Below are 15,849 nucleotides of genomic sequence, written 5' to 3'. Positions count from 1 at the left end.
TCTAACACTTTGTCCTTCTAATTCAAGTCCAAGTTGAATTAAATGTTATTAGAGTTGGTTCTATCTACAATATTGTAGTCATAGGCTTTGCAACTGAGATTATGATTGTTAGATGAACCAATAAGAGAATGGGAGAAGTGAAAAGTGATAGATCATTTTGGCCCTATTGCTGTTCATAGTTACTGTCTGCCCATTTATCTGCCCTCATCCACCCTTTTACAGACAACAGATGTGTCCCCTTGGCTGTGTGTCTGGCATCAGTGTAACCATCTGCCATCTCCCTCAGAGTAACAGAGGCTTGTATGTATGTGGAAATGCCCTTTTAAAAGTCACATTGCTGGGGCGCCTGGGTGGCTCAGTCGTTAAGAGTCTGCCTTTTGGCTCAGGTCAGAATCCCAGGGTCCGGGGATCGAGCCCCACATCAGGCTCCCTGCTCAGTGGAGAACCTGCTTCTCCCTCTCCCACTCCCCCTGGTTGTGCTCCCTCTCTCAGTCAAATAAATAAATAACTTAATAAAATCTTAAAAAAAAAAAAAAAGTCACATTGCTGTGGGGTGCCTGGGTGGCTCAGTTCGTTAAGTGTCTGACTCTTGATCTCAGCTCAGGCCTTGATCTCAGGGTCGTAATCGAGCACCGAGTCAGGCTCCACGCTCTGCAGAGAGTCTGCTTGAGATTCTCTCCCTCTCCTTTTGTCCCTCTCCCCTGCTCACTCTCTAAATAAATAAATAAAATATTTGTTTACAAAAAGGAATCTCCTGATCAGCACCAGGGGAAATACTTTGCTATAACTGACCTGCTTTTCTTTTGCCAAGTGTAACTTCCTTGTTCCCACTCCTTTCTGCTTAAAAGTTTTTCATTTTGTACAGCTCTTTGGAGCTCCTTCCTATCTGCAAGATTGGATGCTGCCTGATTTGGACAGATTTTTGCCCAAATAGACTCTTAAAAATTTTTAATATGCCTCAGTTTATCTTTGAACAAATCTCACCACCCAGAGATAACCACAGTCAACCACCCAACAAGAAAACCTGGGGTACGACATTCCAAATTGTGTTCCATGCATTAACACATATGGAATCATATTGCACATTTTGTTCTATAATCTGTTATTTTTACTTTACAGCATGTCATGGATATCTTTCCATGCCAATAAATACAGAAAAAAATTATAGGAATGCTTTATATGAATAAATGTGACCACAGTGTATTTAAAGAAGGTATTATGTTCTTGAATGACAAAGCTAACCAAATTTGGTGATTATAGCAACTAAAAAAAGAGGTCTGGCTCTACTTTGGTCTCAAATAAAGGAATTAGCATAATTTGCCTGAAACTCTGACATAATAATGAATCCAGCTGCTTGATTACTGTTTGGATTCCAGCCCTGGTTTTTTTTTGTTTAACTTTATTTTAAGTAGGCTCCATGCCCAATGTGGGGCTCAAATTCACGGCCCCAAGCTCACGAGTCATATGCTCTACCGACTAAGCCAGCCAGGCACCTCTCCCGCCCTGCTTTAGAAGAGAGGCTTGTATTTTTCCTAATTTCCACCTCTGGCTGTGGTCCTAAACCTTAGTTGTTTTTATAAAACAACTGGCCTTGGGAACCAACTGCCTTGTTTTGTAATTCTAGTTCCACCATTTACTAGTTTTGTAAACTGAACTTCTTCTGAACCTTAGTTTTCTCATTGCAAAGTGGGGTTAATGATAACTACCTCATAGATGTGTTACAAGTATTATATAAAATATTTGCCATGCTCCATAAACTGTGTGATTATGCAAATTATTATAGGTACTTTGTCTTCTCCCCAAACTGCTTATAAGCAATTTGAGGCAGAAATAGTTACATATTTATTTACATTCACTCAGTCTCTACTTGGAGCATAATTTTTTAAAAAGATTTTATTTACTTATTTAAGAGAAAGAGAGAGAGAGGGTGCACACGAGCAGGGGCAGAGGGAGAAGGAGAAGCAGGCTCCCCACTGAGCAGGGAGCTTGATGTTGGGGCTAGATCCCAAGATGCTGGGATCATGACCTAAACCAAAGGCAGATACTCAAGGGAATGAGCCACTCAGGCATCCTACAAGAGTTTTCTAAGAATTACAGCATTGTAAAATGACCACAGAGACAATTAAAGGCATAGATAACCTGCATAGGTGAGCTAAATTGCTTACTAACCCCCCCCCCCATTTCAAAGTCTTTCTGTCCCACCTCTACCATCATAATAATCTCAAAGAAAAGATCACTCAGTCACAAAATAAAGACACTTTTCAGGCTGACCTGATTATTTACATAGGTGCAGCAAGAATGTTAATTCCCCATATAGGTCTCTTTAAAAATTATTTGCAAGGGCAACACTGTCAACGCTGTCGGTACCCCTCTCACTCTTAAGAGCTTTTTCTGTATCTTCACTTAATAAACTTTTATGGCTTTACTTACTCTCCATGAATCCACAAGATTCATCCTTTTTTTTTTTTGTAAGATTTTATTTATTTATTAGAAATCACAAGTAGACAGAGAGTCAGGCAGAGAGAGAGGAAGGGAAGCAGGCTCCTCATGGAGCAGAGAGCCTGATGCGGGCTCAATCCCAGGACCCAGGGATCATGACCTGAGCTGAAGGCAGAAGCTTTAACCCACTGAGCCACCCAGGCACCCCTTGACCCTGTGATGCAAGAACCTAGCTCTCCCACTTCACTTAGGTGCCCAGACCCAGGATCATTTTTCACCCAAGCATGGGAAAAAGTGGACTCTTTTCTTTTCTTTCCTGGGAGATGTCTCTCTCTTTGGGGACCTCTTCTCATGAATAACAAAACCAGGCCCCTGTTGGCCAGTTAAAGGCCACTTGGGATGCCTGGGTGGCTCAGTTGGTTAAGCTGCTGCCTTCAGCTCAGGTCATGATCGTGGGGTCCTGGGATCGAGTCCCACATCGGGCTCCTTGCTTGGCGGGGAGCCTGCTTCTCTCCCTGCTTCTGCCTGCCTCCCTGCCTGCTTGTGTGTTCTCTCTCTCTCTCTCTCTCTCTCTGGCAAATAAATAAATTATTTAAAAAAAAAAAAAAAACGCCACTGGTCTTAAGTCTCAGGTGACAAGCTTCTGGACAAAGTTTGGTCAATCCCTCTTCCTCAAAAGAAGGGTATGGTGGCCTAACCCTACCCAGTTCTGCTTTCTGTTCATCTGCTTTTCTTAAATGGCTTTCTCCCATCTCAGGGACTTTGCCTATAGTAGGGCCCTTTCAGTCTCTGGTGATCACAATGCCTTTTTAATCAGGGATTCATTTCAGGAAGTGTGTTGCCTAGGTAGATACAAGGCTTTTACATTTAAAGATGTCTTTCGTGAGAAGTTAGTTCAGAAGGAGAATCTTTTCCTCATTTTTGCTGCCTGCTAAGATCTATGTTTTTCTGATAGGTACAGTTTAGATTCAGTCACCCCAGGTTAGCAGCAAGCAGGATATTAGAGCTATCTCTTTTTATGATAAGTTGGAGGGAACCCAGTGTTTCCTCAAATTGGACATTTACTCCCGTTGGAATTCTTTGGGTACTAAGGAGGGAACTACAACCCCCAGCCAATTCCTTGACTGGTTGCATCAGTGGCTGGGACTTAAATGGGGGCATATAGTTGAAGATTCCTTGTTGCAACAACAGAAATATGAAATGATGATGATGCTAAATCTCAGGGTCGGCACCCCTCAACAGAGCCACGCTTGCAAATGGGACCCCAGGTGTACAGACAGAAAAGGTGCCCAGGGAACATATTTGCTATTAATCTTGCTAAGCCTTTATGACTGGGCCAGATTTTTGGGGGGAAATCCAGAGGAGAAAAGGAGGGTCAGGTGATGGACAGGTAAGAGTGGCTACCCCCGGCCTGAGCCCCCTTAACCCAAGATGTTAGGCCACTCTGGGTAGGAAACCATGGGATGCCTGGGTTCACAGGGGAGAGCCAATACGTAGGGACACCTTCATAGTTACACGTACAGGGTAACTTCTATGGGGTTCTCGAGATGGGAAACAAACAATCCTCTGCAGGGACTCCTCTGCATTGGGTAGGGAAAAACTGGGTAATTTCCCCCTTGTAAAATTTTCTAGTGTTTTCCATGCGTTAAACATGTCAGGTTCTTCAAGGCAAGGTAAAATAAGGCATGACCTTCGTGGCAAGGTATGGCCTCTTCAGTTCTCAAGGACTCTGCCTGAGAGTGCCTTGAACCCACTGGAAGCAATTTGGATTGCAAATTTAGGAAAGGACTGAGCTCCTGTAACATTCCCTGCATGGCCACAGTAGGATCTATCAGGTCTCTTCTGCAGGAAAGAGACAGAGGTACCCTAGATTCCTCTAGGCTTTCAAGGCTCTAAATCAGGACCCAGCTTGAAGGGCGTTGTGTAGGACGTGTTGGGAGATAAACAGACCAGAAACTCCCTCCTGTCATATTGGAATGGCTTAACTAGGCATCCTCCAAATCAGCCCAGGTGGTTGGAGGAAACACAGGCCATCTCTAGCAAAGGGGACAGTGACTCTTTTTTCTCTCACTCTTCTCCTAACAGATGTGGGGGCTTCTCCCTCACTCATTTCCCATGATAATGACTGTAACTAGAGCCAACTGTGATTAGTCTGCCTCCCAGTGGGGACTTTAAGGAATATTTCCAAGCAGCTGTCAAAACTCCCTTTGTTTCGGGGAAATTCCCTGTCTTCTCCAGCCTGACATGGACTGCCTAATCCCACTTGTGGGTGGATAAACATGACGTTTACTCATTGACCAAGTGGATGAGCTTCAGAACTGGGAACTTTCTCTCTGTCTTCTGGCAGCACTTTGCCTCCTCTGCGTGCCCCACCCCTCCCGTTTCTGCTCCTTGGATACACTCTTGACTTCAGATTTCCTCACCAGCATCTCAGGTAAAAACTGACACTGGGGAACAAACTGACGGACTTTTAAAAGTAGACCTAGTTGGAACAATAACCTGGTATTGAAACTAAGTTAAGTTTGTTGGTTTAATGAAGATCGATAGGTCTTTAAAGTTATCAGCACGGGGCGCCTGGGTAGCTCAGTGGGTTAAGCCGCTGCCTTCGGCTCAGGTCATGATCTCAGGGTCCTGGGATCGAGTCCCGCATCGGGCTCTCTGCTCAGCCGGGAGACTGCTTCCTCCTCTCTCTCTCTGCCTGCCTCTCTGCCTACTTGTGATCTATCTCTGTCAAATAAATAAATAAAATCTTTAAATAAATAAATAAAGTTATCAGCACTAAAGGTGAAACTTTTATTCTGCCAAGGTTTGCTGAAGGTCAGATAAGCTCGTGTTGTTTCTGTTGCATTTGTTAGCAAAAAGATGACTAAAATGATGGTTAATTGCCCATTCCATCAAAGTTTTCATAGAAAATTATTAAAATAGCTTTCAAAGTCATTGGGATTAAATTCATTGGACATCTAGGTCTGCTCCAAATAGGATAGACAAGGTGCTAAATCATTGGTTACTGGACTTTGGTTTGTGGTATGTGACTACTTATTGCAAAGAAAGTAAGGATATTTAAATCTGCTGGTAAACATGCTTTTTGCTTAACCAGTTCATAACTTTGGCATCTAAAGAACTCTGGTGTGACAGTTCACTACTGGTTACTACTTGGGCTTCACTGGAGGCTAAGATTTCTAAAGGGCAAAATTCAGCAACTCTCTATGTAGAAAAGTAGGAGATATGCAAGAAGGATATAAGGATTGGGAATGCATTTTTTGTGGAAGGAAAAAGAAGGTGATTACGTTCTAAATGAGACTGGTTGTTTGGAAAGAAATGACTTGGGACAAAATCCGAATGTAAAGGAAAGTTGTAGAAGGTTTGTGAAGTGAAATCTTTGGAAAGGAATTTTAGGTGTGGTCAGGACGGAGTAAGATTAAAATAAGGGGATTTTAAAAGTACACTGGTATATAAGATTGGAATTCTCTCTCTGTTCAAAAGACAAAGTTTTCTTGAATTGTTATCTGCTCTTGATAAGAAAATGTAAACAGTTGTTTTCCCTTTGGCTGTCCAGAAAAGCCATTTCTATGTTTTGCCTCTATCAGGTCTTTGACGATCCCTGATCCCATCTAGGCGTGTGCTTTAAAACTTTCTAAGGTTTTAACAAACTTACGCAAGATTTAAATCATGAACAAAATCCCCTTGACTAATTAGGCCTGTTTGTTTGGTATGTTACATTCTGGTATAAAGTCATCATCACTCGATATTCTGGCTATTGAAGTGTTATGTGACACAGAAATAACTAAGTTTCTTTGTCAATTATGTCATAACGAACTCTCCTATCAGATCATTGCCAATATCCATTTCTGAGTTTTTGTCATTTATAATTGTTCTTATTCTCTTGCAAAATGAGTTTCATCTTCAAGGAGGTTCATAAAAAGGACTTTTAGGACCAATACAGGTATTCAGTATCTTTAAGATCAAAACTAAAATGGGTAATAACTTCCAAAACTCACTAAAGTTGCATTCTAAACAAGAATTGTAAAATGGGACTAAGTGAATTGGGAAAAAATGACTATAGTTCCTTTCATGACTTTCATTCAAAACATTGCTGCTTCTCTAATGTTTGCTCTCCCAGATTAAGGAAACTTTCTCTTAAGATATGATTTACAGAAATGTGAAAAAATATATATTTGTAAACAAAAGCATTAAAGCATTTAACATTTCTCTCTACCTAAACCCTCTGAGATTCAAAAGGTCTCAATAAGCTTTCTTCCATGGCAATCATAATCATTTGCATAAGTTCACTAAGAATCTGTTCTCCTTGTAACGGACACCATTGGAAATACTGGTTATTTTACCAAGGCTTTGACTGGAATGTCATATTTGAGAGACATGCATAGACTCAGATATGACCAGACAGCTTTAAGAAACTAAGGTTGACTTCATGAAACCTAAAACCATAGGGAATCCCCTGGGAATGCTCTCCTGGTACCTTACTTGCAAAGTTCCCAGCAGCCTTACAAGGTAAGTAAAGAATGTCACTTCCTGGCATGGGCAAGGACCTCAGGATATGCTGGGGACCTCATGAAGAGGAATCTGCCCACATCTACAGATATTGCAGGCATGTCTAGGCTTGGCTTCCAGCCTAGAGGAGCAACTAAAAGTTCAACCCAGAGATTCCATATAAAAGTTCTAGCAAAACGGATTCTGAAAGATCTATATGATCAATCATTCTCGCTGAGCTTATGGAAATAATCATGCCATTTGTTAATACTGGACCTGTTTTCAAACAAATTAGCCTTATTTGGCTATCTTTGCAAATGAGGGTTATTATAGAGAGGAATTATGTTTTGGTTTTTTTTTTTTTTTTAAGATTTTATTTATTTATTTGACAGACAGAGATCACAAGTAGGCAGAAAGGCAGGAAGAGAGAGAGGAGGAAGCAGGCTCCCTGCCGAGCAGACAGCCCAATTTGGGCATCGATCCCAGGACCCTGGGATCATGACCTGAGCCAAAGGCAGAGGCTTTAACTTACTGAGCCACATAGGCACCTGAGAAATTATGTTTCAATAACACACTTCTGTAGACGCTAAATTTTAGTTCTGATTGTCTTTGAATGTTGTTTGCCTAAGCTAGACCACTTGAGGTGAAATTCAGAGAAGTTGCCACAATAACTCAAGTATAGGCAATCTTGCTTGTTATTCTGTGGGGATAATAACAGGACCCCACGGTCATATGATTAGTTGAACAACTGGGAAATGGGGTAGAGTCCCCAGCAATTGTATAACTCAGCTATCCCCTTGACCAATTCTATGTGGCTGGGATGACAAAATTGCTCTATAAAAGCCAGAGCGTACCCCATGGAGATAGTGGATGGCCCCACTTTCTTTATGATTAGATTAGATGATGCACTTGGGGATGCCCTTAGCTCCTGAGACAAATGTTCCATTTGCCAGTGATTCCCTGTAATTAGGATATTGTTAAGGCTGGACCTCAAACAAAAAGGGCTTCTTGACAGTTTCATCTCTCATAGTCATTTATCTGAGAAGCCACCTCTACTGTCAATACAATTGCAAACAAAGGCTTTCACCAAGCATCCAACAGCCCTCCTGGTAAAAACAGCCTCAAAGCTCATTATGGGACTTCAGGACTTAAGACAGGACTGCAATATAAAATAAGCAAAGCAGTATGCTTGCTAAGCAGGACTCTAAATGATACGTCCCAGGCACTGGATGCACTCAGCCAAGAATTCAATGAAGTCATGGGGCACCTGGGTGGCTCAGTGAGTTAAGCCGCTGCCTTCGGCTCAGGTCATGATCTCAGGGGCCTGGGATCGAGCCCCGCATCGGACTCTCTGCTCAGCAGGGAGACTGCTTCCTCCTCTCTCTCTCTCTCTGCCTGCCTCTCTGCCTGCTTGTGGTCTCTCTCTGTCAAATAAATAAATAAAATCTTTAAAAAAAAAAAAAGAATTCAATGAAGTCAGGGCAGGACTTCTTGAGAACAATGCCACTATTGACCTGTCTACTACTGCTACACCATTTGGGGTATGAAAAATTCCTCACATGATTACAAGTAACACCTGCAAGATCTCCCAACTAATAGGGGACATTTGTGATCAGTTAAATAAGATCAAGATATCCAATAATCTATTTGACAAAATTGGTAATTGGGGATCTTATTTAAGGGATGTGATAATCATTTTGGGCCTAATATTTGTTTTATGTTCATCCTTTTGCACGTACTGATGCATGTGCCATTTGCTGCCCATCCTGACCCCCCAGAGCCATCCACAAACTCCTGGACCAACCGCTTGAAAGATTCTAACTGCCACACAGCCCACCGCCCCATTTCAGCAGGAAGCAGCCAGAGTGGTCATCGCCCCATTCCCTAAGGGCATTTAGGGTTACTATTCCAGGGGGAGGAATGAGTAAGGGACAGGCGGGGCTAGGTGAGGGGCTCATAGAAATCCCAAAAAACATGGAAGTGTGGGGAAACCAGAGATAAGGGAGAAAATTGGACTGCGCTGCCCTAGGTCATGTGGGGTGTGTCTTTATATGATAATCACCTGTGACCAACAAAGAATAAGCAGAGCCTAAAAAGAAAGTAAGCCATTGAAGGGTCTTACCAAAAGAGATGTTAAAAAAATTTAAGTTCCCTGTTAGCTTTCTATAAAAGACCAACACTAAAGACCTTCATCTGGCAACCCTGTTGGGGCCCCTCTTGAGAGCTTTTTTGTGTATCTTCACTTAATCAACTTCCATCACTTACACAACTTAAAAAAAAAATGTTTTGCAAAAACTACTGTGAGGAAGTTTTTATTAATGTCAGTTTTGACTTTAAAAAGACTCTTATTATTTGCTTTCCCTAGGCTAGGAAATCAGGCCCAAGAAAGGCTCTTCACCAGATTTCTCTTGTAGTACCTATTAATTTGAGTGAATTTGAGGTCTTGAAAGTTTCTTTCTTTTCTTTTTCTTCTTTTTTTTTGAAGATTTTACTTATTTGACACACAGAGTACAAGCAGGGAGAGGGAGAAGCAGACTCCCCTCTGAGCAGGAAGCCCGGTGTGGGACTCAATCCCAAGACCCTGAGATCTTGACTTGAGCCTAAGCTTAACTGCTTAACCGACTGAGCCACACAGGTGCCCGAGGTTTCTAGATTTCTTAATTGCCTGGCCTGTCAGAAGTGATCTTCCTGATAACTGTGAGGCTGGGTCTCTGGGCTAGTTTTCCTCGGCCAGCTTTGTAAGCACAGGCTCCTTAAATAAATCTTTGGCCATTAAAATGGTTTGCTGTATCTCGTTAAATGAATATCCACTCCCTCCACCCCGCACCCCCCCATGCCTTTTCAAAAGATTTATTTTGAGAGAGGGAGAGAGAGAGAGCACGTGGGAGAGTGGTGAGGAGGGGCAGAAGAAGAGAAAGAGTCCCAAGCAGACTTCTGCTGAGCACAGAGCCTAACGCTGGGCTAAATCCCATGACCCTGAGATCGTGACCTGAGCTGATTCCAAGAGCCTGACGCTTTGAGACACCTGGATGGCTCAGTCGTTAATCGGCTGCCTTGGCTCAAGTCATAATCCCAGGGTCCTGGGATCGAGCCCCACATGGGGCTCTCCACTCAGCGAGAAACCTGCTTCTTCCTTTCCAGCTCCCCCTGCTTGTGTTCCCTCTCTCACTGTGTGTCAAATAAATAAATAAAATCTTAAAAAAAAAAAAAAAAAGAGTATGATGCTTTATCAACTGAGCCACCCAGTCACCCCAAATGAATCTCTTTCTTAAACAGTACACTTAACAGAAGGCCTTGGATATACAATCAATGTGTACAATTATATCCTGGTAAAAGGAAGTCAGATCTTAACTCAATCTATTAAGTTTCTGAATTCTGGTGGAGCCAGTGAAAATCAGATATTTAAATATTTTTGGCTTATGATAGCAGAATCTCTAAATTATTATGGGTTACACACTAGTTACAATTTAAGAAGGAAGATAAAAAGCTTCCTCATATATTTAGAAAACAGAACATTAGAACAACATCAATAATATTCTAAGGAAATAACCACAATAAAACTTCTACTTCTAAAAAATTTCATTTAGTCGTGTAAAGTTAAGTCTCATGCTGAGGCATTTTAGGTTAAAAGTCTGATGAAGCCACCAGCTTCTTGACCTAAGGGAGTCTTGGAAATTCTAACTCAGTCCGCTGGTGTGGTCTGAGTTGTCTAAGGAATGTTAGCTCAGCTCTGAAGTCTTTGAAGAGCCTGTCTCAATCCTTTTCCCAGGAGGTTCTGCTCTGAGACTGTCCTTTGTTGAGGACAAAAAGTCTGTTTTGTTTTGTTTTTTTAATCTTATAAAAGAACCTTCAAGCAAGCATCACAATAAAATAAAAACTATCTGTAGAAGATAGAGATTCAAATGACTCTGGTTGGTTTATTTTTGAGAACCTTTCAAATGTGAAAGGTCTGATGAAGTTACCCATTGAAAACAGGCAACTTACTAGAAAACTTGGCTTTTCCTATGGCATGCAAAACAAAGGTAATAAAGCCATTGCAAAAAATTAGACAAAACATCTCTAAGAATAGTGACAAAGCCCATTTTTAAGGACATCAATAAAAGTTACATCTGAGGGGCACCTGGGTGGCTGGCTCAGTCAGTTAAACATCTGCCTTTGGCTCGAGTCATGATTCTGGGGTCCTGGGATCGAGCCCTGCCTGGGGCTTCTGCCCAGCTGGGAGCCTGCTTCCTCTCCCTCTGCTTCTGCCTCTCCCCACTGCTTGTGTGCTCTCTCTCTCTAATAAATAAATAAAATCTTAAAAAAGAAGAGGTTACATTTTTGTAACTGATTTGTAAAGATAAATGAACATAATTTTTATATGGAGAAAGTCTTTAATATAATATAGCAATACTGAAATACAATATATATAATCACTACATATAATCACATATATATATGTATATAAATGTGCCAAGATAATACAACTTTTTAAAAAGATTTTTAAAAAGATTTTATTTATTTATTTGACAGAAGGAGAAAGAGCACGAGTAGGCACAGAGGCAGGCCGAGAGAGAGGGAGAAACAGGCTCCCCACTGAGCAGGGAGCCTGATGCGGGACTCGATCCCAGGGCCCTGGGATCATGACCTGAGTTGAAGGCAGATGCTTACCCGACTGAGCCACCCAGGCACCCCTAAAAATATATTTATATACAGCACGCCTGGGTGGCTCAGTCAGTTAAGCATCTGGTTTGGGCTCAGGTCATGATCTCAGAATCCTAAGACTGAGCCCCATTATCGGGTTCTCTACTTATCGGGGAAGCCCGCTTCTCCCTCTCCGTCTACTGCTCCCCCTGCTTGTGCTTTCTTACTCTCTCTTTCAAATAAATACATAAAATAAAATCTTACAAGAAAAAAAAGATTTTACTTACTTGAGAGAGAGCAAGAGAGCACAAGTGCACAGGGGGCAGGGACAGAGAGATTGAGAGAGTCATAAGCAGGCTCCATGCTGAGTGTAGAGCCTGAGGTGGGGCTCGATCTCAGAACTCTTGAGATCAGGACCTGAGCCAAAACCAAGAGTGGGATGCTTAGCCACTTGTGCCACCAGGTGCCCCAGATTATAACAATATTAAACCAAAACTAGCAGGGCACCTGGGTGGCTTAGTCAGTTGGGTGTCTGCCATCGGCTCTGGTCATGATCCTGCTTCTCCCTTTGCCTGTCTCTTCCCCTGCTCCCCCTCTCTCATACTATCTTTCTCTCTCTCTCTGACAAATAAATAAATAAAATCTTTAAAAAATAAAGTATTAGATGTTAGGGGCATCTGGCTGTTCAGTCGGGGGAGTGTGCAAGTCTTGATCTCAGGGTTATGAGTTTGAGCCCTACATTGGGTATAGGAATTACTTAAAAATAAAATATTATAAAAAGTAGGGGTGCCTGGGTGGCTCAGTCTTTGGGTGTCTTCCTTCAGCTCAAGTCATGATCCCAGGATCCTGGGATTGAGCCCCATACCGGGGTCCCTACAGGTCAGGAAGGCTACTTCTCCCTCTCCCATCCCCTCTGCTTGTGCTTCCTCTCTTGCTGTGTCTCTGACAAATAAATAAATAAAATCTTTTTAAAAAATTTAAAAAGTAAATAAAAATAAAGTATTAGATGTTAAATTTCCTTATTTGGGGGGAATTATAGAAACATTTTTCTTCTATAAGGGCTTATTTCTGCAAGTCATCAAAACAGAGCTCCTTAAATAGTCTTTATAATTATTAATACCCTCTGGAAAGAGGAAAATATTACCCACTGCAATAATAAGAGGTAAAGGCTTTTCTAAATTATAGACATCTAGGTAGAGAGCATGTATTTTCAGATCAGTAAACACAAAAACACACAATCTCACTGGTTCAGATATCCAACAACCGTTCTCTTAATCAAAGGGTGGTAATCAGTTGCATTCCACTGGACACAATCAACTTATATCAGTATGAACTGGAATATTTTTCACTATTACCAGTTTTCTACAATTTACAGTGTTTTCTTTTCTTTATGTATTTTTAAATAATCTCTACGCCCAACATGGGGCTCAAACTTACAACCCTAAGATCAAGAGTCACAGGCTCTACCTACTAAGCCAGTGACTCAACTGGCTTAAAACACTTGAAGTGTTTTAAAGATTTATTTATTTAAGAGAGAGAGAGAAGAGAAAGACAGAGACAGCACAGTTGAGGGGGGGGGCAGAGGGAGGAGGAGAGAATCTCAAGCAGAGGTAGAGCCTGTTATAGGGCTCCAGCTCATAGCCTTGCCATCATGATCTGAGCTGAAATCAGGAGTCAGTCGCTTAACCAACTGAGCCACCCAGGCACCCCCACTTACAGTGTTTTAAAATAGTGCAAAGGCAATAAATGATGGAAAACACCTAGATCATCGTTTTTGCCCAATTCAAAGGCTCTTATAATTTTTCCTGACCACAGCAAGAGAAAAAAAATAAAATACAGAGTTACATAAAACAAACAAAAACCTTAGCCATATGTATAATAGGATTCTAATTTTATAAGCATATCCTTGCAGGTATCAAATAGCTTAAGCCATTTCTGAAGAACCTTGTTCAGAAAAGGAAACTCTACTAACTATAAGTTTTTATAATTAATGAAAACACATCCTTGGAAGACCTGCTATGCTTCATTAGTTTGGTTCAAATTACTCTATATATTTGAAAATAATTTTAAAAATTAAATTAGAGTAGATTCTGATACCTTTTCATTAGTTTATCTTCCTATCTTTAATTCCAGAGTTAGATTTTTTAAAAAATTATTTGATATTTCCTTCATATATTTGTGAAAAGAGAAGGATGAAACCGGATGATCACAGGAAATACTTTTTATCAAATTCTAAGTAACTTTGCAAAAAGCCTATAAAGGTATTCTTCCTGATGCTTGGATTAAAGGTTTTAAATATGCCTCTGGTGATTCTCTGGCTTTACTCTTGGCTTTTCAGTCAGACGTTACTGCTGCCTACCTGTCACAAAAAGGGAAGAAGATTGTTAAATATCTAAAAATTCTAAGTATTGGGGTGGCTGGGTGGCTCAGACAGTTAAGCATATGACTCTTGGTTTGAGCTCAGGTCTTGATCCTGAGGTGGTGAGTTGAAGCCCAGTTTTGGGCTCCATGCTAGCTGTGGAGCCTCCTTAAGAAAAAAAAAAAATCCCAAGTATTTATTGAGACTTTTTCTCTTTTTAATCAAGAATAGAAAACAGGGGGCGCCTGGGTGGCTCAGTGGGTTAAGCCGCTGCCTTCGGCTCAGGTCATGATCTCAGAGTCCTGGGATCGAGTCGCGCATCGGGCTCTCTGCTCAGCAGGGAGCCTGCTTCCTCCTCCTCTCTCTCTCTGCCTGCCGCTCTGCCTACTTGTGATCTCTCTCTGTCAAATGGATGAATAAAAAATCTTTAAAAAAAATCTTTAAAAAAAAATCTTTAAAAAAAATCTTTAAAAAAAAAAAGAATAGAAAACAGAGCACTTTGGAGAGAAGAGAAAGCTATTTAGGAGCAGGAAATTTCCATAATTCAAACCTGGAAGTTTGTATTCCTAGAATTTTTGTATACTGTCCCCTGCAAATGGACATTTTCCACTACACAGAAAAATCCTAGTTTAAGGCCATTAATTATACATTTTTAAGACTTAAAAAAATCTATTCTCAAAATGAAAGGGTGAGGGATATATTTTCACAAACAAAAACACTATTACTATTTAGCAATCCTGTAGTGTAAATAATGTCTTAGGGTCTGTTGCTAAATGCATTTTTAGTAAAGACTAAAAGAAATAGATGAACAATTGAGAAACCTGACAAGAGGAAAGATTTCCCAGGAAAAAAATAAGAAAGAATGTAGTTTAAACTTGCCCTAAGCTTTAGGGGGTTTATTATCACAGGACAGAGAAACAGTTGTATTTGCCCTCAATTAGCTTAATTAATTATATTTTTTTTCAGATTGATGATTACCCACAATTTTTGAGTCCACCAGATAGAGAAACCAACCAACATATTCGTATCATCCATTCTTCAAATGTTTTTAAAAAAGAGCATGAAAAATCAAAAGGTGTCAAGAAATTCTCATTTCCATTTCATCATGGTACTTCTGACAACAAAAAAGGTATGCAATATATTTCTTAAAGTGACACAAGAAAAGATGCATTACTTTATAAGACAAAAAAAAAATATGTTCTTTTTTCCTCCTCAGCTTTACTGAGGTATGCTGACAAAAATTATATATAAGGTGTTAAGGTGCTATTTTAGTCTATGTATACACTATGAAATGATTACCACAATCAGGCTAATCATCCCACATAGTTTTCATTTTGTATAAGTGATGAGAACACTTAAGATCTATTTTCTTTGCAAGTTTCAAGCACACCCTACATTATTGTTAACTATAGTCATCATGCTGTGCATTTTGGTCTCCCGAACTTATTTGTCTTATAATGAACATCTACCTTTTCCCCCACCAAGCCCCCAGCCCCTGGTAAATTACCATTTTACTATCTGTTTCTATGAGTTTGTCTTTTTTGGTTTCAACATAAGTGAGATTATGTAGTGGTTCTCTTTTTATGTCTGGTTTATTTCACTTAGCATGATGTCCTCCAGGTTCATCCATGTTGTCTCAAATGCAAGATTTTCTGTTTTTTACTTCTTTATATTTTAAAGTAATCCCTACATCCAACATGGGTCTTGAACTCATGACACCAAGGTAAAGAGTCAGATGCTTGGGATGCTTGGGTGGCTCAGTCGGTTGGACGGCTGCCTTTGGCTCAGGCTATGATCCCAAGGTCCTGGGACTGAGTCCCAAATTTGGGTCCTTGCTCAGCAGGGAGCCTGCTTCTCTCTCTGCCTGTTGCTCCCCCTGCTGGGCTCCTTCTCTCAGATGATAAAATAAATAAAATCTTAAAAAAAAAAAAAAAAAAAAA

General features: G+C 40.7%; 1 protein-coding gene across 4 annotated transcripts in view; it reads left to right on the top strand.

Moving 5' to 3' along the window:
• Positions 1–15,849, top strand: part of C8H12orf56 (chromosome 8 C12orf56 homolog) — a 111,263-nt gene that overhangs the window by 17,327 nt on the left and 78,087 nt on the right. For all 4 annotated transcript variants that reach the window (XM_059184742.1, XM_059184741.1, XM_059184744.1 and 1 more), the window contains exon 2: positions 14,876–15,038. In XM_059184742.1, coding sequence (XP_059040725.1) covers positions 14,876–15,038 — 163 coding nt within the window. The remainder of the gene's footprint in view (positions 1–14,875; positions 15,039–15,849) is intronic.

The sequence above is a fragment of the Mustela lutreola genome, chromosome 8 (genome assembly GCF_030435805.1).
Source record: "Mustela lutreola isolate mMusLut2 chromosome 8, mMusLut2.pri, whole genome shotgun sequence".
NCBI classification, from domain to species: domain Eukaryota; kingdom Metazoa; phylum Chordata; class Mammalia; order Carnivora; family Mustelidae; genus Mustela; species Mustela lutreola.
Note: the sequence above shows the minus strand (reverse complement) of the source record. Positions and strands in the feature narration are given on the sequence as shown.